Here is a 24,804-nt window from a genome sequence, read left to right as displayed (position 1 = left end):
AAAACTAAAGTTCCATATGGTATATCCTATTTAATTAATTACACATAAATCCATTTAATTAAGTTAATAGAGAGTCAAACACACATGTTTACCTTTCACAAAATAAGTCAAAATTTCATTTATTGCAATAATTTTTTCTCAAAGATGTTTTTTAGTCGTCGAGTAATTGCATTAAGTTTCATTTGTTTGGCTTAAATACGAAAAAGGACTAGTAGCGTATACTATTTTGTGTTTTTGGACAACGCCCATAAGCTTCATTTATTTGGCTTTATATACACTAATACAAAGGATTCACTCTTAATTCCAATTGCAATCAAAGCCATTCACCACGCAGCTCTCTCAGAATCCGAGAATGGGGAGCCTCAGGAATCCCACGCATCGCATTCTCCTTCCAAATCTTCGTAGCCCTCGAAAGCGCCTCTTCAGCCGTGTCAAGCTCCTCCGGCCTCCACCCAATCCCATCTTTTTCATTTTGCACTACTTCTGTTACGGTCCCGTCAGTGGCTCTTGTGATTGGCTTTCTTGTATCTGCCACTTTAATCTCTGACAAAGGGGACGCCTTGTGGTGCCCGTAGTATTCCTTGTTATCCATAGTTTCCTCTTTCTTGTCGCTTTGCTCCTTCCCTTTGCTTTCTGGCCAGGGCGTACCGTCAAGCCCAGCAAAGCTCACAGTTTCCAGGACTGCAGTACTAACCGTACGGCTTTGTTGTATAATGGGTTCCAAAGGATGGTTCACTTGGGAACTCTTGAGCCTTAGAGAAGAGTCATGTGGCATTTTAGGTTGCATTAGTGATTCCGTTCCATAGCCGGGTTTGAGTTCTGGTTCTGTTCGAAACTCGTTAAATTTATTGTCATCTGAGGAGTTTTCTATGCCCTGCAACGTAAAGATTATAACTTTAAACAATTCAATAAAAAGCAGAAAAAGAAAAGATAAAACTTTAATAGCTAATTGAAGATCAAAAAAGCGTATGTGATATAGAGAGTTTTACTTGAGGTTCACCCCTGTGAACATCAGGTCCGGCTTCGAGTTCTCCGGAGTGAATTGTAGGGTCAGCCGTTCTTCCCTTAATGGCTGCTCCCGAGGCAATTCTTCGAAAGAGACCCTCCTTTCGGGCTGCATACAGAGCCAAATACGATCTTGGTGCTGTTGTTGCCAGTCTAGACTGCATCTTTGCTCTTTTTTTTTTTTTTTTGGCTGGCGGTCTCTGGTTTCTTTGTTTGATCGATTAGCAAGGGAGACACTTGAAAATAAGATCAAGAAAAGTACAAGGTGTCGTAGAAAAGAGATTGACTGGGAAAGAATTTTGTGAGGACACGTGATTAATGGGTCGAGGTGGCATCCATATAATGCCTCATGGTGCTTAGGCGTGGCGTTTTCTGGTACTTTTTTTTTCTCTTACGTGTGTTGGTGCCAGAGGCACCTAGAAGCATGGGGAAGTCGCTGGCTGCCCCTAGCCAGCCTGGAATTAACTTTGTGCTTGACCTAATAACGTAATTAAGCGAAGCCTAACTTTTTGTAATCTTCATTAATCCAGGCTACTCTAGAATCTACCTTTACTATAGTGGCCCTGTTAGCACCGCTTTATTAAATTATTGCAACATACTACTCCAAATGAAATAATGCAATTGAATAGTAACTTGGTTGTTTTTTGTTACACCAAATTTTCAGCTATGCAGGTTGAGTCAAGACACAAAGTAGCTTAAAAAATATATCAAAAGGAATTTAGAGGAAGGAGATGTGCTTAGGTAGTTACGTTTAACTTCAGTACTTAAAACCTTGGCGTATAATCTGAATAAGCAGGGGATCATTGGAAAGGGAGGTAAGAAGGACAAAGAAAATAAGCAATATAATCTGAATAAAATTGTTCGTCTTTTGTATTCACTCTCAGAAACTATTGATTCTACATCCGAAGCAATGACAATGTTTTTTATTTTTTTTTATTCTTTTTCTGAAATTTAAAGTGACATAAGAACCATGATTTTGATCATGTTTTTAGTCCTTCGAACTGGTGCTGAGCATAGACTTTGCCACAAGATAGAGCCATCAGAAGAAAAGCAGCTTGTTCTTCCTCTCTCAGCTTGCGTCTCCAATCCTGTTTTCCCACTGTATGATGCAGCCCCATATTTCTTCCGAGGATCTTAAAACCACTTCGACTAACATCGGTTCCCTTTTTACTTCTACGCTTTTCTGATCTACTATCTCTGTTCAAACCAAGAAGAGCCCTTTTTTTCTTTCTGTATCTGATTCCACATGCATTGCAAAGAGACTGCAGGTAATGAAGCAACAAGATCCAAAACTTAGTCACAAGAAACACCAAATACTAGTATATATTAGTGCTAATAAAAGATCATGAAAGGTATATTGTGGCTATAATGAAGAATTTTACCCTCGGACCAGCTGGACCACCTCTCCAAAGAGGCATTCTGGTTGTGTTACAATCTACGCATCTTCTGTTTATCTCCTTGAATCCACTCTGCTGCAAAATATGCATTTTTCTGATTGACTAAAACTTGTAAAGGAGCAGGAGAGACTCACCAACTTGTAGCTTGAGAAATACAGGGATGATCAATCTCAATAGCTTTGATCAAAGCCCCTTACAATAAGGTTGGAACCTCCTTTGGGAGATCAACTAAAAGAGGGAAATGGAATAGAAAAACATTTGCTTTAAAGTACTCGAGAGAGGGGGTGAAGGAAGAATTGGAGGTTTATGGCAGGGGAGAAACAGAGCACAAACAGGGAATAGTAAACAGAGAACTTGCAAACACTTAAGGAAATGGCACTTGTTTTAATGTGCATTTATATGCATAATATACTACTATAAGCTACATTTGATCAGCCAAATCTGCATATAGGATAGCAGGGAACTATCAAAAACCCTAGTTCCAGTATTGATTTACCAGAATACCCCTTTATGTCCCCAAAATTTAAGAGTAGAGAACCTAATAAATTCCATGGAAAAGTTTAGAGCACCCAAGTGAACAGTATGGTTCCCTTTTCTTTATTGCTATTCGGCTAGGGAAAACAAACTTTATGCAAACAGTCAAGCGGGCACCACTGCACCACAAAGAGAAAAAAAAGCGTAGGATCTCTTATTATAAAATGTTTCTTTCTAGTTATTCGATAACTCAAAAACATGGCTAACAAAGTATTAATATTCATTTCAAGGTGTCAACTAGTATTACCAAGATTATAAATGGGATTGACACAGTTGACCTGTTTCTAACTGCTCTGAGTATCTCACAGTCAACTCGAAGCAGATAAAAGGAGGATTAGGGGAGTGGGGGGAGCCGGGGAGGGAGTTTACAGTCACTTTTGTGGTCAGAAATAGAGAATAAAACCAAAATATTCCCGGTCATATTTTCTTCATGTAATAGCCTATTAGAATAATTATGATTAAAAATTTATTTACCAAAAATTAAATGCCAGCATTCTGCATTTTGTTCTTTTAGCATATATGACAGGATTATTTATAGCATAGTGCCATTAAGAGGCCGGAAACACCCCAAAAAACAAAAATGGTGGTGCCACCCTCCCCCTTCCTTGGGGGCGGCTGTGGCAAGCTTATTTGTCCTAATGGTTTTTGGATTTTACTCTTTGGGCTTTTTGTCTCTGTTGCATACCAAAAGAATGACAAAGACTTCTACATTCCCAAAATTTACCAAATGATGAATGTAAGTGAAGGTGAATCCAGTGATAATAGGGATACTAGAAAGAGCCAGATCATGAGAAGTTCCTTTCTTTGTTCAAAATTTTTGGAAATTAGTTATTTCAAAGACAAACTGAAGGTACCAAATGAAGAGATAAACGATACCGAAACGGACAAAACCCGGCCCATATATTCTGGCTCATATGAAAAGGCAGCCACCCACTAGTTTACATCTTTGTCTGCAACGCCAGACAAAAAGGTGCATCTAATAAAGAACATAGAAGTTGGAACCCATCTTTTTTTACTTGTAAATTTGTGGTAAGTATGGTCCAAAACCATTAAAAATTACAAAATGAAACTACTGGCAAGCATTTTTGTGGAATAAAGGGTGGTATGATACTGTTACTGTGCTCCCCACTAATAATCCCCAAAAATTAATCGCTTCTCTTTCGTTTTTTTTTTTCTTTTCCTTTTCCATTTCACTTCCAACGCACCCAGTACAAAAAGCCCTAGATCTTTTGAGCTAGGAGTCCGATGAGGGTGAAAAAAAAACTTAACATTGTTGTCACTACTTCACCTGGTATATCTTGAAAGATGTTGTCTTACTAATAACTGGTACTCTCGCGGACATGAAATCGTGAGAAAAAAGGCTGGTTTATGTTGGTTTTTAATGATGTTGTAACAAGTCACCATATAGTTGTATTTTAGTACAGTGCCTGTTTACAGAGAACGGATTATAAAGTCTAAAATATAGCCTTGACGGTTGAGTTTTTATTCAGAACAGCTCGAGGAAATCTCATTGCTGAAATGGATAGAACTACAGAAATGAACAGTAGGATGAGCCCAATCTCTTGTTCTCCCTGGAAAATAAGTGCTGCAAGTGAAAGCAGTGTGGATGTGGAATCCATGCTCTTTCAGATGGAAGTTATTTGAAATTTCTGAACCTTAAATGGGAATCAGTGATATAGATTAGGGCCCAATTGGAACCTAATCCTCATAAAGATCACTTGTTTAGCCCATTGTGCTAATCTTCTGGTGTTGATTCAAATATAAACCATCTAAAATCTATGTTGTGTTTTCTTTGCATGATCAGTCACAAGATATCCCGTACTGCAATATAAAATCCATAACCTTATTGAGGGCAGCCGCCTGATTGCATATGTGCATCACCATAAAATTCAAATACAAACTATGCCAGAAAGACATGTTATTTCTTCACTATGGTGAGAAATTAATACATCAGTGAGTAAATGCAGATGATGACTTAGACATTTGAACTAAGAGTCCCAACTTGGTCTGGCATGTCAAGTCAGCGAGTTAACCTATCTCAAGATCAGTCTCCTAAACCGATCTGCTAAAATGAAAATTATTTTAGTGATGATACACTGCATTTTACAAAATAAATCCTTGGTTAAGCTGGTGATCTCTCGAATTACATCCTCAGTTTCTCTTTCCGTCCGAGTTTAGAACAAACATCAGCTAGGAAAGAGAAGCAAAAACCAAAGAAACGCATTAGCCATAATAATATCAACAGTGCCCAGTCATGGAATTTCTTCTTTGGAAAGTGGCCTCTATCTGAGATAAGCAGTGCCCTGTATATAGCTTCAGTTAAGGCATAGGCTGACACTGGATCAGATTCTTCCACTAGAAACCCATATTCCGTGAGGCATGCTATGTCATAAACTCTGTTAGTCTCCGATATTTCCAGACATTCGCATATCTTCAGCCTGCCGTCTATCCTCTCCTCAGTGGATAACAAGTCACCATGTGTCAAGATCAAGAGAGGGTTTTCAACTGCAACCACAGAGGATTTAGAATGGAGATATGATTAGGCATATTTTTCACAAAATTGCATGGGAATTTGCAGTCAGTAGGAAGTAGGCTAGAATCAAACCACGTATCATAAAGCTTTAACAAGAAATGAGAGTAGTCTTACAAGCAAAGCCATAAAAGTAATTAACTATAGAATAAGAGAAAATTCCTCCAAAGTTGGACATGGTTTTAGGTGCTACACAAATTAATATTGGTAACTGAGTTGCTCTGGCTCTTCATTTTCCCTGAAGTATCTTGATATATATTCGGGACAGGGGTATGGGGTACAATCCTAAAAATATATGGAAAAACTTAGAAAAAATTTGAGCATATCTATGTCGGATACATGTCCGTATCTGACACTCACCTTCAAATCTGAGTAACATAGATTGGCAATGCAAGGCAGAATAATACCCATCTCTTTCTTAAAGAAACATGATTGAAGGTATTGAAAATTTTTCCAGTTTGAAATTTATGGCCAAGACTATCATATGCAGGCTCCTGATACTGAATTTTAAACATGTATAAAAGCTCTTGAGACAGCCACAGAAATTGACTGAAAAGGTTATATGCCTCGCTTCTGATTGTAACTGAGGTGTGTAGATGTCAATTTTCTTCACAAGGACCTATAAACACTGCGGAGAGATTTGACAAAAAATCTGAAACCTCGACTATGAAATGTAAAACGTATAGTTCAAGGATTGGAACCAGAAACTTCTATAAGGACACTTGCATGAGGACAAAAAGGACCAATCCTTTCTTCATGCCCTCATGCTAATTGGGGAAAGCGTTATTATGATGGTTTTGTGCACTTCTAATCTGTGTTCCTCACCTTTCTTATTATAATTGCAGCAATTAAAGTCATAGTTCAGAGAGAAAACTTACTGCTTTTTTGCAAAGCAAGGGAGCAGAAGAGCTGTCTGGTAGCCTCTAAGGGCTCCAAGTCTCCTGCTTTTAAAGCTTTGTAAATCTCTGCTATATTAGCTACAACTATCACGCAATTCACTCTTCTCTGCACGAATTTTGAAGATGATCTCATGAAAACATTCTCCACATCGTCTGTCATCGTTGCACAGTCACCATGTCTCAGGCATAGCTGATTATGATGAATCCCTTCGCTCATCCAACATGACAGTTCTTCAAGAGCCTCTCTTTCTCTACCATAATCAAATCCTCTTGAATCATAAACACAGAAACCACTTTGCATTGATCTCAGGACGTTATGTTCTTCCATGTACATGGTTGTGTAATTGGAACAACTTCCTACAGATTAATGAGAAAACTTCAATTATCAAAATCGTTTTTTTTTTGCTGCAATTTCTTCTCTGAATATACTTTTAGCCCTTTTTATAACACATGCGAATTATTGATGGTGAATAAAAGTATAAATCATACAACTGAAATTACCTGATGATGTTTGAGCAAAGGGTATTAGGCCAGACCGACCAAGAATACTGTACATAAGATTTATAAGCGAGCTCTTGCCTGAGCCAGAGAATCCCACCAAGAGTATCGTGTTCACTGGAGGAATATCCATATCTTCCTTCTTCATCCCTCCAGTAGGTACCCAGAAATCACCTGACCGATACCCAAGAAGCTTGTGCCGTAGCTCGTTTAGTCCATCAGGTGCAATTAGAGCCCATCTCTCTAACTCTCTAAGCAGTCTGAGCCTAGGCGTTAGAATGGAAACGTCAGGAAAGTACAGCTTGAGCTTAGCACATTCATCGAATTTTGCAGCTGTTCTCCACCAACAACATGCCAATCTACAAGATTCACAGTCTTCTTCATCAACACAAGATACTTGGCTTTTCATCTCTTTTTCTGTGACGTTCGCCGATTCAAATCAAACAATAATGGTTAGCCTATGCAGTTGATTTTTGAATCTGTGACTGAACAGTTTTCAGTCTAATGACACGGTCGCACTGTTGCGAATAAGGTTTGAGGTCATAAAGAGATACATGGCAAAAACAGTGCTTCAAAACCCATCCAGACGTGTACAATCTTGTTCACGTGAACTAATGTCGATCTGGATTCCAAGCCAGCTTCCAGGCTCCTGCCTGTACAGATGCTAGTTCATTTTCGGTAGTTACAACTTCCAACGTCCATGATTTTACAAAATTACCCTCATCACAAAGTTTTCATAATTACCATGGCACCGGTACTTTCGTCACACCGAGATGCCAAAGGCCCTACCACCATGTTTCCAATGAAATCATTGAGATGAGTTAAACCTCATAGCCGTTGCCTAGCACCATTGTCTCAAGGTCCGGGCCGCAAGATGAAGTTAACCAATTTTGACATATCAAAGGCATTGCAAAACGTGGAATGCATGCTTCTCCCGATTAGGGACCGCACTTTCCAAGAACGGCCCCACACGCGGGGTAAGGGACGTTCATGCAAAATTCAGTACAGGCCACTTTTCCTCGCACTTGCAAATCTAAAAGATTTGGGTACAATGAAAGGGTTCAGACTATTTGGGTATAAATCAAATTCCATTCAGAAAGACCGGACAAGTTTAACAAACACTATAACTTTTAACTCTAATACATCCTTCTTGTTTTTGACAATGATACATTACTGGAAAAGAAAATTTTCCCTTCTCAAAACTGATATTGGTGCTGAGTAATGAGTCCACAACTATCACCAAATGAAATTTGAAAAGATTAAATAAAAAACAAAGACTGATATAATAAAGGAAGCAAATACATCTTTTTCACACAAGAACGGGCATAAATTGGGACTGACATAGAAGGGGGGAAAACCAGAAGTTGGAATATGGGGCTGCGCACCTCACCCTTGCATCTGAGAATTAGGATGCTGAAAAAGAATAACTACCACATAGAAAAGTAAAAAAGTATTTGTATGGCTTCCAGACTCTTCAAACGTTTTTACCATGGTATCATACACCGTCTTTATTGAGATGACTTCTTAAGAACATAATTTTGGCATCACTTCAACTATTGTGAATTCCCAAAAACACCAAGAAAATACTGACCTTTGAGCTTCATTCTCCTCCAAGTGTCCTGCAAACTCCTAATCACGTTAGAACATATAACCAAGCCACAACATATTAAGTGTTGTCATATTATAAATTTAAAACTTTCTGAGCAATTAGGCCCAGCACCAGCCTAACGGTATAGCTTTAGATATTATTGGCCACAAGAAGCACGTGACCACCTATTCCAGACCCAAAGCACAGAATAATTCAATCTAGGATCGTTATAAGGAAAGCTCATTTTACAACTTTTTGTTAAATTATTATAAGAACACTCATCAGGGGACTCAGATCAGACCGAAGTGATTGATATAACTCATAAGCATGATGCAGCCATATAATACATATATTCACTCCATCAATATAGCCTATCCAAAAAAATTATCATACATCCTAGTTTCTTGTTAGAAAACACAATATTTTCTTATCAAGGTAAGCAGGTACGAAATTGCAGAACCAAAGAGCAGTGAATATTGCAATTTAACAGATCAATTTTCCTAACAGACTGAGTTACCTTTCATTGAAAAAGGTAATCAGACATAATGCATACCTTCAACTGAAATTGAATCCACCAGAAGGAACAGGAAGTTGATCGCCTCCAAATTGGAACCCAGATTGTGAAGCATCACCAGGGGGTAATGGCTCATCCTCATCTTCCACCCAATATGTTTCAAGAATTTTAACCGCCTTCTCATAGATTTCATTGTTGTCATGACTTTGGAGGTTTTCGATCTTTTCCAAACCCTCAGCATCATCAATTAACTGGGCATACAGATTGACTTCTCCAGTGTGACCCAAATTTTTCTCAGCTTCACCAACCTTCAGAATGTTTTCAAGCCCTTCTAAACAAACTGTAACAATTCTTGGGTCAGGACAGTTTAGAAGATCACATAATGGCTTAATGCAACCTTGGCTCACCAAGAACCTAGCAAACACAAAACAGAAATTAATAATTTATGGAAAATTGTATAATCAAGAACCCAGAGAATGATTATAGACAAGAAAATATACTTTATTTGTTCATGTGTGCCACCAGATGTAGCATTTGAAATTGCCCAAGCAGCTTCCTTCTTGATCTCAAACTCAGCGTTTTGAAGTAGATGGACTAGAGGGGCAATAATGCCAGCCTCAATCACAGCCTGCAAAACATTTCAAAATTCATGCTCCAACTGAAATTCATTCAAACTGGATAAAAAGGCTGCAATTGAAAAGTAAAAACTTCTACTCTTCAAAATTTTGCAATACACCATCAAACTATAGGTTTATCATACTAGCATATAAATTTGCTTACCTGTATCTGATCTACATTTCCAGCAGTGATGTTTGAAATGGTCCAGCATGCTTCCTTCTTGATACTCTTTTTGTAGTTATTTGTCAGCAGGTTCAAAAGGCATGGAAGAGCTTGGTGGCTTATGATACACTGAAAGGGGGAATAACATGAAGCATCAGAGTACTGGAGTAAGAGGCAACCTAAACCAGTGACACAATTACAAACATTGCCGTCCAAAGAAAAGCACAAGACATATCAACTCATAATCCTAACAACCGATAATTTTGTCTGATCCAAATGTAATTTAAGGGCATAGTCTATGATTCATCTAAAAAATATGCCAATATACCATGAAGAAAATGTCAATTAAGAAGCCAAAAACAAAATATGCTTGAATCACGTAAGAAGTACAATTTGTTTCACAGTTTGAAATCTTTACATACGTAAAAATCTTCTCATTTCTAGATCCTTCTAGAAACAACATATTTGAATTTCCAGGTATTCTTAGAAATTTTCTATATGCATATCAACTGTCAATTGAAAACCACATAAAAGCTTGCCAGCTTTCAGAATAAAACCCAGTAGTCAATCTTCATTAAAGAAAATGCCCAGCTTTAAAATCTTCAGAAATTCATTGACATAATCAAATGGGATGAACGTTTCTTAGGAAACAACACTAAAATCAGAGTTGTGATGAATACTAGCAAATTAAAATGTAAAGCATCATTTGTTGTATGCCTGAAACACTCAAAATTATCTAGCTAGCCGAACTGAGTAATGCGGCTACAGATTCTCCATTGACATGAGAAACAGTCTGTCCAAATAATCCTAATAAAAGAATCACCAATGCCCCCACATGGTTTAAGCAACAAAGAAGAATTAGGATGAGTCAGAATCCATCATAGTAATTGTGTAAAGTGTTAAAATAAATGCAATCAACTAGCCAAACCCAGAACAAGGATAAGTCACAAAAAAATAAATGCAATTAACTAACAAACCCAGAACAAGGATAAGTCACGAACCATATCTCAAGGGAAATAAATTGAAGTAACAATAGAGAAAGTAATAACCTGAGTCTGCATATCATCCCCTGTAACAATGTTTCCAACTGTGCGAAGGGCAGGAATGAGGACTGTTGGGGATGGATGACTAACAACAACAGGGAAAATGAGTGAGAAAATATTCAAAAGATCCAGAATTCTCAACCAACTGCTAGGAAAAATAAAAATAAGGAAAACAAATACATCAAATAAAAAATAATCAAATTGAAAAAGGGAAAGAAATGCAGCACATACAGCAAGAGCTCAACAAGTCGGGGGCAAACACCTGCCTCAATAACAGCTTGGATTTTGTCATTTGTACCATCTGAGAGATATGATAGGGCCCAGCAAGCATCCGTAAGGACTTCCTCATCATTTGAATGGATAAGACGCTCAAGAGCTGGCAAAGCTGGCTTTGTCTGCTTATTAATTTTCAAAAGCACCATGTATTAGCAAAAGACATTACGAAAAGAGTCGTAACAACTCAAACAATTCATATACAAGGAAGTCCAACCTGCTCAAATGAAGGCTGTGGCTTGCCCCTACAAAAGTTTGACAAAGTCCAGGTAGCATTTCGCAACATAGAGAGCTTTGCATGCTCATTGAATTGTGCCAACAGTGGCACCAACGCCCCATGGCCAAGGACCAGGTCACGACATTTAGGCGAGTCACCGGCAACATTTCCTAATGCCCAAACAGCCTATAATTCCCAAATAATGATGACCCATATGAGAATTGAAAATAAACTGTATTAATGAATAGAAGATCACTTACAGAATGCAGTATTTACCTGTTCACGTACATCATCGGTTGGAGAACCTAAGAGTTTAACAAATATAGGTACAGCCCCATGCTCAATTACGACCCTGGTATTTTCTGATGTCCCTGAAGCAATATTTGTGAGAGCCCAAGCTGCCTCAAACTACAACAAAAAAGAGTAAAAATAAAACATTAAAAAGATGAACAATCACAACAATATAAAAGAGATTGAGCAAAATCCCAATAACCTGAAGCTGTGGGAAATCATCCCTAGCAAGGAGCTCAACAAAGCGAGGAACAACACCGGATTCTACAACTTCATTGATTGGAGGACTACGCTCTACAGATAAAAGTAAGAGTAAGAAATAACCTCAAATTTGCAGAATTAAAAATGAATTGCAACAAGCAAAAACAAGAAACCAAATCATCAACCTATTGATAGCAGCTTTCGGAATTGAGTGGTGGCCTCAAGCTGCGAATTTCTGTCATCCGACCAAATGCCCGCAACCATAGCTGGAAGGCTTTCTAACTATGATTTGATTATAAACACATCAAAATCATTTTTAATTCGATAGTAAATAAATACATAATCCTACCCTTTTCTTTATTGAGGCTTACTAAAAGCAATAAGTTAAACAATTATTTCATTCCATTTAATTAATACAGTTTGACCTACCTCCTACTCAGCAATTTATAACACCATTAACAGTACAAAAAGTAATAACCAGTCGAAATAAAGTAACTGCCAATCAGCTCAATATAGATAATCATTTACGGCAACAAGTTAACGCTAGTTATCAAACATGATCCGACGGATCAAATCAACTAATCAGTAGAATATACCTTCTTCTCGGAACCGGCGGTTGAAGAGAGCAACTGCTGTTGCTGCGGTGGCTGTTGTTGAGCGAGAAGCCCTTCGCGGCGTTTTTTAAGAAGATTCTCTTCTCTCTTATTCTTTCGGATCTCGACCATATTGTCTTCTCTCCTACGCCGACCCTCCTCCGCATCAACCGCCACCTTGTATTTATTCCTTCGAACCTCGGTCCTCGCGCTCGGTCTTAGAGACATCTTCGCTTTTTTTTTTCTTTCAATCTGATTGAATCGCCGACTAATTTGAAGGTGAAATACGATGTACGCTTTTTAGAAGAATCGATCGGTTGTTTGAGAAAACGACAGACGGAAAGAGAGTGACGCTGTTTTTGGAAGAGAGTGAGGGTTTTTGGAGCGTTATTCCAATTAGATCGGCTGAGGGGCCGAAGGTGAGGAAAGTGAAAATGTTTACAGAGGTTTTCTTTTCTTTTTCTTTTTGTTTTTTTTTGGGTTACTTTCCTTTTCGAAATTATTTATTATTTTTGTGGTGGAATTTGGGCTTCGATATGATGTTAATAACGATGATGCCACCGATTTTGAATTTGAAAGTTGGGGAATCCTAACGTACCTATACCGTTATGGAATCCAGCTCACGGGGTTTTATTAAGATTTTCCCTATGAAAAAAAGGGAAAAATGATATGAAGGAAACATGCAATAATTGAGATTTTTTTTCAAATCCATCTAATATCTATGGATTTTTTAAATTTCGAAAAATGAAAATTCAAATACCGAATTAAATAACATAAATTCTTATTTTGATAATTTAAGTTTTACAAAATTATAAATAGCCGATGACAAAATTGAAAACAAAAAATCTCTAAATGCACTTAACTTGATAGAAATTTATTTTGTATTTTTATATATAGAATTTGTATCCAATAGTACAATTATTTATAATTTAATATTAGGTAATATTTCATAGGATAATCTTTCAATAATTATATAATTTATGTATGATTATTAAATTACCGTTTTTTATAAATATTCAGTGATTTTATATGACAATAATTTTATATCATCAAAATTCACAAAAAAATAATATAATTTTCATCTAAAATAATAAGAAACTTTTATCATTATAATAAAGTGATATACAAAATTAATAATAATTAATATTATCTATTTAATATATAAATTAAAAATTTGTTTTCTTTTAAAATTTTAATAATTATTTTATATTTTCAAACTAATATTTATTATAATAAATTTAAAAATAATTTATATACTTTTTATTTTTTAATATTTTATACGTAATATTTTTCTTTTATTATAATTTAATAAATTAATTTTATTTTTTATTCAAATTTTTTATAAATTATAAAAACTAATTGATCTACTAAATAAATTAATAAATTAATTATATTTATTATAAAATAAATAAAATATTACTATATTTTAAAATTATTGCAATTTAAATAATATTAAGACCATTATCTTGTGTAATTATTGTAATATATGTGATTAATTTCACATTTTTAAATAAAATAATATTTTATTTTTAATAATATAAAACATGATAATTTTTTATTTTTATGAATTAATGATTAAAATAATTTTAAATAATGAATAATAAGATTATCTTAATAATAAAATTATCTCGATGATTATATTATTGTAATGACTTTAAAATAATATCAAACTTCCTATCGAAAATTTACTGCAGCAATTGAATGTCACAATTTCGATTTAAAAAATATATATATATATAGAATTGCTTTACATTTGGCAAACTTTGAAGGATTTTCTATTCATGACAAAGCTTTCAATTTTACTATCTTAAAGAGAGAGGGGTGGTAATAGTGTAAATAGTATTTTATAATAATGTTTGATGTGGGATGATTATTTTAAAAGTTATGGTGATGTACATATAATAATTATATTATTATATTTAGTAAATATTTGGTGATTTACTTAACAATAATTTTAGATTATCGAAAATAATCAAATATAGAATTTTATTTAATTTTCATATAAAGAGATAAAAAAAAAATTATTATTGATATGAAATGATACATAAAATTAATAATGGTTAATATTATTCATTTAATATATTAATTAAATACTTATTTTTTCTTAAAATTATAATTATTTAATATTATAAAATGTTACTTTTTAAAACTAATATTTATTGTAATAAATTCAAAAATAATTTGTGCGTTTTCTTAATATTTTATATATAATATAAGTTTTTTTTATTCTAAATTTAATAGATTAGTTTTAATTTATAATTTAAATTTGTTTAGATAATTTTTATTATAAAAATTTGTTTACTTATCAATAAATATATTAATAATATGATAATTTAATTATATTTTATTATAAAATAAATAAAATATTACTAATATTTATAAATTATTATATTTAAATAATATTAAAAATATTAAATTATGTAACTATAATACTACTTATGGTTATTTTCATACATTTAAATTAAATAATACTTGATTTTTAGTAATATAAAATACAATATTCTTTAATTACTAAATATTAATGATTGTTACTTAAACAAATTCAAATCACAAATGATAAAATTACCTTGATAATAAAATTATTTTAGTAATTATATTATTATTATGATCTAGCAAAAATACCAAATGTTTTCTTAAGAGAAAAGGTAAAGGAAAGGTTCGTTTACAATTTTTTTTTCATGGATTGGTATTTCACTAACGCATTTAATGGTATGGCATTAGTTCCCTGTTGGTAGTTTTTATAAGGGAAACAAAGAGATGAATTTTTCTAATTACTTCAAAAAAAGAAAAACTAATTGAATACATAAATTATATTATTTTTAATTTAAAAAATCAATATGTTTAAAATAATTATCATGATTTTATTAGTACTATTATCATATAATATTAGTTAAAAATTAATATTTTTATATAAAATAATTAGAAAAAACTATCCCATGCGGAGTGTGGGCATTGCTTTTGTTTCTTGTTAAATTTGGGATGATTCTACCTCTATTTTAATTTATTGAAAAGAAAAATGAAGTAAAATTGACAGCAAATTGGATTTTTATTTTACAATAAAAAATAAGGGAAATGAATATCTACCACTCAATTTCACATGAATTTTTTTACCATGTTTACAAAAAAAAAAATCACTTTAAGTTGTTATAAATTTACTCATAGTAATTGAACTTTCCTCATAAAAATGCCAGTATTATATATATATATATATAATTTAGTAATATTTAAATTTGTGCATTATATAAATTTTAAAAAAAAAAATTGTGCACTATATATATATATATATATATAAATTAACATTAGTTTTGAACATTGTTATGATTACAAAACAAGCATAGCATCTCATATAAATAAAAAAAAGTTTATATTAAATGTTAAGTAGATTCTAAATTAATTTATTAAAACTTTATAAAATGCATTAAGAATACATTATTTATACATTGATTATATTAACACGAGTAATTTTTTGAACATGAATGTGTGTATATATTTATTTAAAGACAACGATTAGTCTAGTCTACAAATAAAAAAAGTGATTCCAATTATAACAAATTGCTTGTACTCATACTATACACATAAGAGTAGCTGACAGTAGGCAAATAATTGTCCCGACCGACTTTATATGCTTCATGGACGGTGGGAGGGATTCCATTCCAACACAAGCTTTAGTTTTGTCATTAATACTCCCTAGCATTGAAATGTATTGGCAATTCCCCAAAATATTATAATCAAAAACTAAAATACAAGATAGTGAAATACCCATTATAGTATCTTGAGCTTATCTGGTTGATAAAGTTATAATCCATGCGTGGGACCTCGTTAAAGGCTAAAGCTACGCCGTTTTTATTGAAACAATGTTTCCTTATATACCAGAAACCAAACACGCCCTGGAAGTGTAGAGAGGGCAGAAATCATACTTGAACTCAAGAAGATAAGGTACAACAGAAGTATTGACGAAACAGAGACTGGAAATAGTCATGGAAGAGAAGTTATCCTCCGTTGCAAAGAAGTTTACTCCTTCTCCAATACAAGAGCTCTCACACCTTGCTCAGAGATGTAACGCCATAAACCTTGCTGAGGGCTTCCCTGACTTTCCTGCTCCTCCTTGTATCAAAGAAGCTGCCGTTTCAGCCATTAATTCTGACTTCAATCAGTACAGGTTTAATTTGTTCATTATCTTTTTGTCGTCCGTTCTTTTTTTTCAAAGGCAATGGTACTAAAATTTATCGACTTTTGGTAATGGAAGGCATGTGCAAGGTATTTGTGATCACTTGGCTCTTATAATGAAGAGAATGCATGGTTTGAACGTTGACCCTTTGACGGATATAGCTATTTGCTGTGGACAAACTGAGGCATTTGCAGCATCTATTTTTTCCGGTATGTTTTCTTCTTTAGTTGCAATTAATGCCTTTTTTTAAAAATCTTTTTCTTGGTTCAGTTTGTTTATTATTGTAAATTATGCGTCTATCTGGACAGTTATAGACCGAGGAGATGAAGTTGTGCTGTTTGACCCTTGTTATGAAACGTATGAAGGAAGCATAACCATGGCTGGAGGAATTCCTGTAAGCTTTTAGTTATCAATTAGTGATCAGAGCTGAGATTTAAGAATATTAGCCATGCATTGTGTAAAAGCCAAGGATTTCCTGTTAGAACTGATAATTATTGACTCTGTTAAAGTGAACAAAAATGGACATTGCAGGTGTATGTGGCGCTGGATCCGCCTCAGTGGACCTTGGACCCTGACAAATTGATGAGGTCTTTCACTAGCAGAACAAAGGCTATAGTATTAAACAGGTCAGATAATTTTCATGTGTTTTACAGTTAAAAGTCACTCTTAAATCATTTATTCCGGAGTCATATATACAATATATAAGAAACACTACCATATATATTTAGGTTTTTAGCAAAAAAAAAAATGATATGAAGGTCAAGGAAGTAGATGAAAAGGTTGTTGTGGATAGAAATGAGTGACGCAAGAAGATTCAAAACTAGAACCTAACATGATTCTCCTTTGGTCTTTCATACAGCTGACCCCAGAGTTATGAGATATGAGACGTAGTTTGTTGTTGTTGTAGTAAAAAAAAATGATACTATGAAGTTGTAAAACTTGCATTAAGCTTTTATGATTAATTCTGGCTTATGATCTAATCGTTTTAATGCATAATCCGTTAGAAATCCAAAATGTCTTTCTTCTGAGGTTCATCAGGCTGTAACTTGTAATGCAGGTGAAGAAGTATGGAAGTTAAATGTTTGATGAATGAATAGCTTTTTTGTTGCACTTGATTTGTGAAGTTGTTGCCTTCTATAAGGATTATAATGCTCTATACTTGTCTTTTTCCCATCTTTGCTTGCAATTTCAGGTGAAACAATCAATATACTAATGATGATTTATATCATTTATGTTTAAAAGAAATAAAAACAGCAGAGGCCTAGGCATGGCTTGGCTTGATTTTGCTGATATATGATTGGGCAAATTCAATAATATCTTAAACCCCCAATGAAATTGAGAATGATATGCAAAATTTTTTACTAGTAATATACTTGTAACTGATACGACATTAATATATGTTCTAACAGTGTTCTGATATGAAGGGCACAGTCCTCATAACCCAACTGGCAAAGTTTTCTCCAGAGGTGAGCTAGAAGTTATTGCTGAAGGTTGTCGCAGATGGGATTGCCTGGCTATAACAGATGAAGTACGATTCAACTTGCTTGTACTTGTGAAGCATGAATGAAATCAGGGGAGATGAGTAAAATATTTCTTTGAGGTTTGAAGGACCACTATCTTATATATTATTTCTTGGTTATATCTGCAGGTATACGAATACATAACATTTGACAACCTAAAGCATATATCCTTTGCCTCGCTTCCAGGAATGCAAAAGCGGACTATTATCACATCCTCCTTGTCTAAAACTTTTAGCGTTACAGGTACAAAATGCAAAACTAGGCTTAGAATTTAACTGTAAAAATGTTAGAATATATCATTTTTTCTTAATATCTGTTGGAGGTACATGTTTTGCATTGTCTTCCTTGAACATTGTAAAGATTCTGATTTTCAATCACATCGTCCTGAAAGTTGTTCCATTTGGTTATTATTTGGGAATTAGAGTTTCATGGTTATGTTTATCAGGATGGAGAATTGGATGGGCTATTGCTCCAGCTTCTGCTGCATCTGCAATCCGAAACATTCATGTCAAAATTACAGATTCTGCTCCAGCACCTTTCCAGGAAGCTGCCTTAACAGCTTTGAGAAGCCCCAGCAAATATTTCGAAAAACTGAGAAGAGTAGGTTCAGGAAAATAGTTCTTTACTTGTTCCTATAAAGTGGATAGAAAATTATCAATTCTTACTTATTTGTTTAATGCGATTAAAACTTGATATCATGAAATTCTTTGCTTTAATTCAATGTTCACTTTTTTCGTGTTGATTAACAGGAATATCAACTAAAAAGAGATTTCAGTGTGAAGTTGCTCACTTCGGTTGGTTTTCAGATTCAGTTTAAGCCTCAGGGTTCCTTCTTTTTGTTTGCAGAGCTTCCTGGTACTTGCTTGCTTTCTGATGTAAGTACATTATATCCTTTATTCTGGAGGTCCAACCTCTTAAGAAATCATAAAAAGTGTTTGTCCAAGTCCTCAATAGGCTTCTTATACAGCTAATCACTAGCGGAACTAATTTAACTTTTATTGACAGCACTTAACTTGGTGTAATAAATGACGATTCTACCTTTTTCAGGTTGAATATGTGAAGGAATTAATCAAACAAGCAGGGGTGGTTGTTGTACCGGGGCGAGGATTTTTCCATGGAGAGTCTTCTTTGGATCAACCATCTGAGGAAAGTCGCAACTATCAAAAGAAATATATCAGGGTTGCATTCTGCAAAAGTGATGCCACTTTGACGGCTGCAGCACAAAAGTTTGGTGAGCTTATGAATGCTGGTGGTTGTCCCAAGCTACAATATTAGTGAAGATACGGATATTTTACAATTGGTGGATTTAATAGTGGGCCAATTCGGTGATAAAAGTTCATTGTAAAAACAAATCAGCAAATTTTATCTAATAGAGGAAGTTTTGTATCGAGTATTAGACATTTTTGAAACTATAGCTATGAAACAGAATTTTGTCCTTCAACAAGCTGACTAACAAAAAAATTACTAAGCATTAAATTCTCTAACTGAAAGGGTATTATCTTATTGAAAAAAAGAAGATAATGATCTCATGGTTTATATGGCAGTCGGGGTAGGGGTTGAGGGGTGTTGGGGAACATTACAGCTCTGATATCATTTGTTGGACTAAAAGCTTTCAATTCAATCACACCAACAGAAGCGAAATCAAACAATAAATCAAACACACAAGAGACAATAATTTAACGTGATTCGGTCCAACTGACCTACATCCACGGATGAGAAACAAGATCCACTAGTTGTAGAGAATTACAAACTTACATCATATCATCAATCTCACTCAACAATCAATACTCATAAGACACTCTCAATCTCCTCTAGTCTTATAAAGTATTTTCAACCCAAACAAACACAAACTCAAACTCTTGTACACCCTTTCAACACAACCAAACACATACCCATATGCTTCCATACATCATACCTATGTGGACCCTCTCAATCTCCTCTAGTCCACTCACAAACAAACATACACACCCATAAGACGTAGAGCCCCAATACTCTTATGGGGTGTCTATCCCATAAAACTCTACAACTCTCTTACATCTTTTTCTCATACCTAATCCTGTAGAGATTTCACCTATTTATAACCATACAAACTTGCCTATTAAGAATCTCTCTCCTCTTAGAATTCTTCTCCTGTAAGTCAAACTTGCCTATTAAGAATCCCTTTCCTTTTAGAATTCTTCTCTTGCAAGTCAAACTTACCTATTAAGAATCTTCTTTATCTTAGAATTCTTCTTTTGCAAGTCTTCTTATTCATCAAGCAATATCTGAAAAATCTCAAACAAATCTCAAACAAATCTCTTATGGGATTGGAGTCAATATTCCCAACACTCTCCACCTTGACTCAAATTCCATCAATCATCTATCTTCATGCTAGACATGCTTGGCTCCACCTGCAATAAAAGTCTCACAATCATCTTCTCTTCTCTTATGTCTTCACGCTTCATACAAACCAATCCTCAATCTTCAAAACTTAAACTCGAACTCTTCTCTTGAATCGAGCTCCTCTAAGCTTACTTCTTCTCATGTCTCAAACCAAGCTCTTCCCATATCTCGAACTGTCAACTCCTTCCATGTCTCGAACCATCGGCTCTTCCCACATCTTGAATCTTTAACTCTTCTCACGTTTCGAACCTTCAGCTCTGATACCACTTGTTGGGGAACACCACAACTCTGATACCATTTGTTGGGCTAAAAGCTTCCAATCCAATCACACCAACAGAAGCGAAATCAAACAATAAATCAAACACACAAGAGACAATAATTTAACGTGGTTCGGTCCAACTGACCTACATCCACGGATAAGAAACAAGATCCACTAGTTGTAGAGAATTACAAACTTACATCATATCATCAATCTCACTCAACAATCAATACTCATAAGACACTATCAATCTCCTCTAGTCTTATAAAGTATTTTCAACCCAAACAAACACAAACACAAACTCTTGTGCACCATTTCAACACAACCAAACACATACACATATGCTCCCATACATCATACCTATGTGGACCCTCTTAATCTCCTCTAGTCCACTCACAAACAAACATACACACCCATAAGACGTAGAGCCCCAATACTCTTATGGGGTGTCTATCCCATAAAACTCTACAACTCTCTTACATCTTTTTCTCATACCTAATCCTGTAGAGATTTCACTTATTTATAACCATACAAACTTGCCCATTAAGAATCTCTCTCCTCTTAGAATTCTTCTCCTGTAAGTCAAACTTGCCTATTAAGAATCCCTTTCCTTTTAAAATTCTTCTCTTGCAAGTCAAACTTACCTATTAAGAATCTTCTTTCTCTTAAAATTCTTCTTTTGCAAGTCTTTTTGTCAATCAAACAATATTTGAGAAATCTCAAACAAATCTCTAACAAATCTCAAACAAATCTCTTATGGGATTTGAGTCAATATTCTCAACAAGGGTAGAAAATGGAGGAATTGCATAGAATATGGTGTTCTTGTCAATCCTCGGAGTACTTCTATCCAACAAAGCCACAACTGCTGCAACCAAACATACATTTCCACCAATTGTTGGTTCTGTGTAATTGTAGTTGGAGCGATTATCATGGAAGCCGTCGCCCTTATCAGGTCCGGCAACCATGGCTTTAACAATTGTATTTGGGTTTTGCTTTTTACTGTCCCAGCATTCTAAGCCATCTTGACAGTTCTGATGCTTGATGTTGCTTGGAATTGATGCATCTTTGTGGTGCGCATGCTGCTGGAATTGGCCAGTAAAGCCAACAACATAACTCATAATTTGTGGATTTCTCACCAGGATGTAATTGATCTGTGTTTTTGCAAAATCTCGAAATGCTTCTTTTGTATATAATTTAGGTCCGCACTGCCATTCTGGTGTGAATGCAGCTTCAAGGTAATCAGTATACATGGCAGCCAGGAAAGCTGCATTCACAACGTATTGAAGAGGTTTAGGCAACCCACGTTTTAATTCTATTAGGCCTCCTCTCGTCCTGTCGAAGTTGGGGAAGTCTGGAAGGTATGAGCACATAATTTCACTTGTCTGCTCGTGAAAGGTCTTTACCATCTCTTCATATGGATAGCCGTAATCTAAGAACATTCCCATGGGGCTCAGAAGCAACTGAGCACCCACATGCTTGTTGTTCCAACTAAGTTCCACGATATGGGCCTCCCCAGATAGCATCAGCGTGTTTCGCCACACCAGGTTAGGTAAAAAGGTCAATATAGGAAGAATTTCCAGTTGCACAGTACATCCAAGCTCCTCCCCAAACAAACTCGTCCCAAAAATCAGAGGAATTATAAAAATGAGAAGGGGGATCTGGACCTCCAGCGTAATTTTCACCTTCCTCCCTTGTAGCGAACTTAAAGAGTATTTCAGTTCCATGAACTAATCTCTTTGAGTATTCTTGGTCATCTTTGAAAACAATGGATGCAGCGGCTAAGGCAGCAGCCATTTCTGCTACTAAAGCTGGGCAGGTGGAACATGGAATCACAGGCCTTGGGTAATGAATGCTCTCGGCACGTATCCAACAGTTCCCATCATTAGTTCTCCCCTCTGAAGAATTATTTACTTCTCCAACTTGTGAAACAACCTTGTCTACTGTATCTGCAGAGGAGTTGAAAGTCTTCGGTAGGTAATCCTTGCTTCATTTGATGATGTCTTTGACATGGTTTAGCTCTTCAGCAGCTTCATATCTTGCACTGTACTCTACTACGCTCTAACTCAAAACGGTCATGGCAAAAGATGCGGGGAAGCTATACTTGACCGCATCTCCGCCATCATAGTAGCCACCCTCCAGCCCCTTCAAACAGCCATTTCCATCATCCAAGGAGGAGTCACCCTGCCATGAAACGTTGTTATTTGCCAGGAGTCTTCCAGCTATGCAAATTAGAGAAGAATTCATTGATAAACAATAACACCAAGTTAAGATTTTTGATGAAATTTCTTTAAAAAAGATGTTGGCAAATGATAAACTGGATGGATATATAGTATGGAAAGGAAGAGAACTTCATATGAATATACCTAAAATATGTTCGTTCACAGGGAATTTCATTAATCTGTCTTTATTTTTTGGATATGCTAATTACTAGAAGAGAAACAAAGAGACATACATCTTTGAGCATTAAAGAGCACAAGCGCCCGTTGAAGAACAATGGTGTAGTTGTCCTGGACAGGGCGGGCTCGGTGGGGGTGGGCGTGAGTCACTAGAAAAGCGATGAGGGCTATAACTCCGACCAATATGGCAACCGACACCAGAGTCCGGATCACCACCGTCGGATTAATATTCATGCAACGTTTCTTCTTCCTCCTCTTCCTTTCCATCCCCATCGCTGGTTTTAATAACCACCCTTGCTTCGCTTCTTCTTCCGAGGGTGATTGATATGCTGCTCCATCATAATAGCCGCCATTGTCAATGCCTTGATCTTCTTCTATGGTTATTCAAACGCACCACCCCATATGTTTGTTCTTTCTGGCATTGTTTTCCTTTCCTTTTATGTTTGTTTGTTTTTTTTTTTTTTTTTTTGGGGTGTGTCTCTTGAATTTGAACTCCTTTGGTTAATTTAGTAAAAATGAAAAGCATGAATTTCTTCTTGTTTAGAAGCGTGCTCTGAGCTGGCAAAATTTTCTTCTTAATTTACTTCACTGTAAAAATAGAAAGCATTGCAAGATTAATGCATTGAATCACTAAGATCATTGAGCACTATATAAAGGTATGTTTGAAGTGCAAAAGAAATCTTTGTTCATTTGAAATCTGCTTAATGCTAATGATCTGCATGATGCATTGCTTGCGTAATGTCTTCTGTAAAATGGGATTATATTTCTGAAGTAATGAGGAATGCAACTAAGCACAGGCGTTTTACTGTCTTTGATGCAGGTATGATATCAAACATTTTAGAAAGCCTATGTTGTTACTCCAGTGGATGAGAATGAATGCTCTCATAATATATGCTCTAGCTCCTCGTGACATTTTCCTGGCGGCTGTGCAATGTTTCTATTTGCGTTCACCTTAAACTAATTAACTTGGTATCTTTCTGTCTTCTCTTCTGGGTTCCTAGTTTCTTATCCTTGCTTTCATACAATTGCTAGCTTGACAGAGCTTTTATTTAAGAATGCTCTGCTGAACAGCTGCATCATGGTCATCATCTCTAGGTTTGATAGAGGAAGTCATGTTGTAACTTGAATGAATTTATGATGCTAATGTTCTTTTTCTTTCGGGTGAAAGTATTCATCAAGCTTGACAGTGGAAAGATGTAGAATTTACTGAACAAAAACACAGCTTGCACATTGCATGCAATTTCTCAAGTTGATTTTTTTGGGTGTCAAAAATAATTAGTGCAATGGTTTCCATTGTCGACCTATCTGTTTTATTGACTTAGCGTTCATAAGTATTATCATGAAATGTAGGTTCCAAAGCGGGAATTTCAAGCTCCAAGCTTGAATCTGTCCACTAGCTGATCCCATACACAATCGTGAGTTAAATTATGTATTCAATATGTGGCACTTACTTTCAAGGTTCTATATGTCCGCTCTATGAACTACTTGTAACGCAATTGAGATATCTAAAGTCCACACACAACTGAAGATCTTTAAATACCAAATATGCCATTCTTATTGCTTGGTAGTATACTTGGAATTCTTATTTTTTTTCCCACGAGGAATTTCTGCAGTTCATTAATGGCTGTTCTCTCTTGTTTTGTGGGATTGCATTTTGGACATATACTTCTGCATTATAACGTATCATTCTTCTTATTGTTTGGTAGGATATCTGCA

At 35.2% G+C, this 24,804-nt stretch overlaps 5 protein-coding genes, 1 long non-coding RNA gene and 1 pseudogene across 6 annotated transcripts; 2 read left to right on the top strand and 5 right to left on the bottom strand.

Moving 5' to 3' along the window:
* Nucleotides 1-166: 166 nt before the first annotated feature.
* LOC111306406 (GATA transcription factor-like protein) lies at nt 167-1,408 on the bottom strand. Its single transcript, XM_022904283.2, has 2 exons — nt 990-1,408; nt 167-874 (listed from the first exon to the last, which is right to left on the bottom strand). The coding sequence occupies exons 1-2, from the start codon at nt 1,167-1,169 to the stop codon at nt 314-316; spliced, it is 741 nt and encodes a 246-aa protein (XP_022760018.2). The 5' UTR covers nt 1,170-1,408; the 3' UTR covers nt 167-313.
* Nucleotides 1,409-1,848: 440 nt separating this feature from the next.
* On the bottom strand, nt 1,849-2,846 carry LOC111306044 (GATA transcription factor 15-like). Its single transcript, XM_022903945.2, has 2 exons — nt 2,388-2,846; nt 1,849-2,267 (listed from the first exon to the last, which is right to left on the bottom strand). Exons 1-2 carry the CDS (start codon nt 2,490-2,492, stop codon nt 1,986-1,988), a joined length of 387 nt encoding a protein of 128 aa, XP_022759680.2. The 5' UTR covers nt 2,493-2,846; the 3' UTR covers nt 1,849-1,985.
* A 1,921-nt stretch (nt 2,847-4,767) lies between these two features.
* Nucleotides 4,768-7,778, bottom strand: LOC111305026 (uncharacterized). Its single transcript, XM_022902182.2, has 3 exons — nt 6,867-7,778; nt 6,345-6,722; nt 4,768-5,441 (listed from the first exon to the last, which is right to left on the bottom strand). The coding sequence occupies exons 1-3, from the start codon at nt 7,270-7,272 to the stop codon at nt 5,080-5,082; spliced, it is 1,146 nt and encodes a 381-aa protein (XP_022757917.1). The 5' UTR covers nt 7,273-7,778; the 3' UTR covers nt 4,768-5,079.
* Nucleotides 7,779-7,932: 154 nt separating this feature from the next.
* LOC111305025 (importin subunit alpha-like) lies at nt 7,933-12,638 on the bottom strand. Its single transcript, XM_022902181.2, has 11 exons — nt 12,367-12,638; nt 11,956-12,052; nt 11,772-11,863; nt 11,555-11,686; nt 11,279-11,464; nt 11,020-11,183; nt 10,795-10,873; nt 9,746-9,874; nt 9,466-9,593; nt 9,005-9,379; nt 7,933-8,482 (listed from the first exon to the last, which is right to left on the bottom strand). Exons 1-10 carry the CDS (start codon nt 12,589-12,591, stop codon nt 9,007-9,009), a joined length of 1,605 nt encoding a protein of 534 aa, XP_022757916.2. The 5' UTR covers nt 12,592-12,638; the 3' UTR covers nt 7,933-8,482; nt 9,005-9,006.
* Nucleotides 12,639-16,251: 3,613 nt separating this feature from the next.
* On the top strand, nt 16,252-19,460 carry LOC111306043 (uncharacterized). The gene is made up of 9 exons (XM_022903943.2): nt 16,252-16,522; nt 16,610-16,740; nt 16,840-16,925; nt 17,063-17,157; nt 17,963-18,059; nt 18,180-18,294; nt 18,497-18,651; nt 18,801-18,926; nt 19,099-19,460. Exons 1-9 carry the CDS (start codon nt 16,341-16,343, stop codon nt 19,324-19,326), a joined length of 1,215 nt encoding a protein of 404 aa, XP_022759678.1. The 5' UTR covers nt 16,252-16,340; the 3' UTR covers nt 19,327-19,460.
* A 133-nt stretch (nt 19,461-19,593) lies between these two features.
* On the bottom strand, nt 19,594-23,896 carry LOC111306405 (endoglucanase 25-like; annotated as a pseudogene).
* Nucleotides 22,542-24,336, top strand: LOC149512790 (uncharacterized). Its single transcript, XR_016331353.1, has 2 exons — nt 22,542-22,662; nt 23,909-24,336. It is a non-coding gene; the product is annotated as an uncharacterized LOC149512790 (long non-coding RNA).
* Nucleotides 24,337-24,804: the final 468 nt, after the last annotated feature.

Source organism: Durio zibethinus, chromosome 21 (assembly GCF_047325235.1).
Source record: "Durio zibethinus cultivar Kanyao isolate XHJ-2024 chromosome 21, ASM4732523v1, whole genome shotgun sequence".
Taxonomy (NCBI): domain Eukaryota; kingdom Viridiplantae; phylum Streptophyta; class Magnoliopsida; order Malvales; family Malvaceae; genus Durio; species Durio zibethinus.
The sequence above is the reverse complement of the archived record's forward strand: the minus strand, read 5'-3'. Positions and strand labels throughout refer to the sequence as shown.

What these genes read in the sequence shown, in the direction of transcription:
- LOC111306406 (XM_022904283.2), bottom strand. Translation starts at nt 1,169, where the DNA reads ATGCAGTCTAGACTGGCAACAACAGCACCAAGATCGTATTTGGCTCTG. An exon ending in TTCACAGGGGTGAACCTCAA is followed by an intron (nt 875 to 989) that starts GTAAAACTCTCT and finishes TTTACGTTGCAG; the next exon opens with GGCATAGAAAACTCCTCAGA.
- LOC111306044 (XM_022903945.2), bottom strand. Translation starts at nt 2,492, where the DNA reads ATGCATATTTTGCAGCAGAGTGGATTCAAGGAGATAAACAGAAGATGC. An exon ending in GTGGTCCAGCTGGTCCGAGG is followed by an intron (nt 2,268 to 2,387) that starts GTAAAATTCTTC and finishes CATTACCTGCAG; the next exon opens with TCTCTTTGCAATGCATGTGG.
- LOC111305026 (XM_022902182.2), bottom strand. Translation starts at nt 7,272, where the DNA reads ATGAAAAGCCAAGTATCTTGTGTTGATGAAGAAGACTGTGAATCTTGT. An exon ending in CTTTGCTCAAACATCATCAG is followed by an intron (nt 6,723 to 6,866) that starts GTAATTTCAGTT and finishes ATTAATCTGTAG; the next exon opens with GAAGTTGTTCCAATTACACA. An exon ending in CCTTGCTTTGCAAAAAAGCA is followed by an intron (nt 5,442 to 6,344) that starts GTAAGTTTTCTC and finishes CTGTGGTTGCAG; the next exon opens with TTGAAAACCCTCTCTTGATC.
- LOC111305025 (XM_022902181.2), bottom strand. Translation starts at nt 12,591, where the DNA reads ATGTCTCTAAGACCGAGCGCGAGGACCGAGGTTCGAAGGAATAAATAC. An exon ending in CCGATGATGTACGTGAACAG is followed by an intron (nt 11,465 to 11,554) that starts GTAAATACTGCA and finishes TGGGAATTATAG; the next exon opens with GCTGTTTGGGCATTAGGAAA. An exon ending in GGGATGATATGCAGACTCAG is followed by an intron (nt 9,875 to 10,794) that starts GTTATTACTTTC and finishes TCCCCCTTTCAG; the next exon opens with TGTATCATAAGCCACCAAGC.
- LOC111306043 (XM_022903943.2), top strand. Translation starts at nt 16,341, where the DNA reads ATGGAAGAGAAGTTATCCTCCGTTGCAAAGAAGTTTACTCCTTCTCCA. An exon ending in TGCAGCATCTATTTTTTCCG is followed by an intron (nt 16,741 to 16,839) that starts GTATGTTTTCTT and finishes CTATCTGGACAG; the next exon opens with TTATAGACCGAGGAGATGAA. An exon ending in ATTTCGAAAAACTGAGAAGA is followed by an intron (nt 18,652 to 18,800) that starts GTAGGTTCAGGA and finishes GTTGATTAACAG; the next exon opens with GAATATCAACTAAAAAGAGA.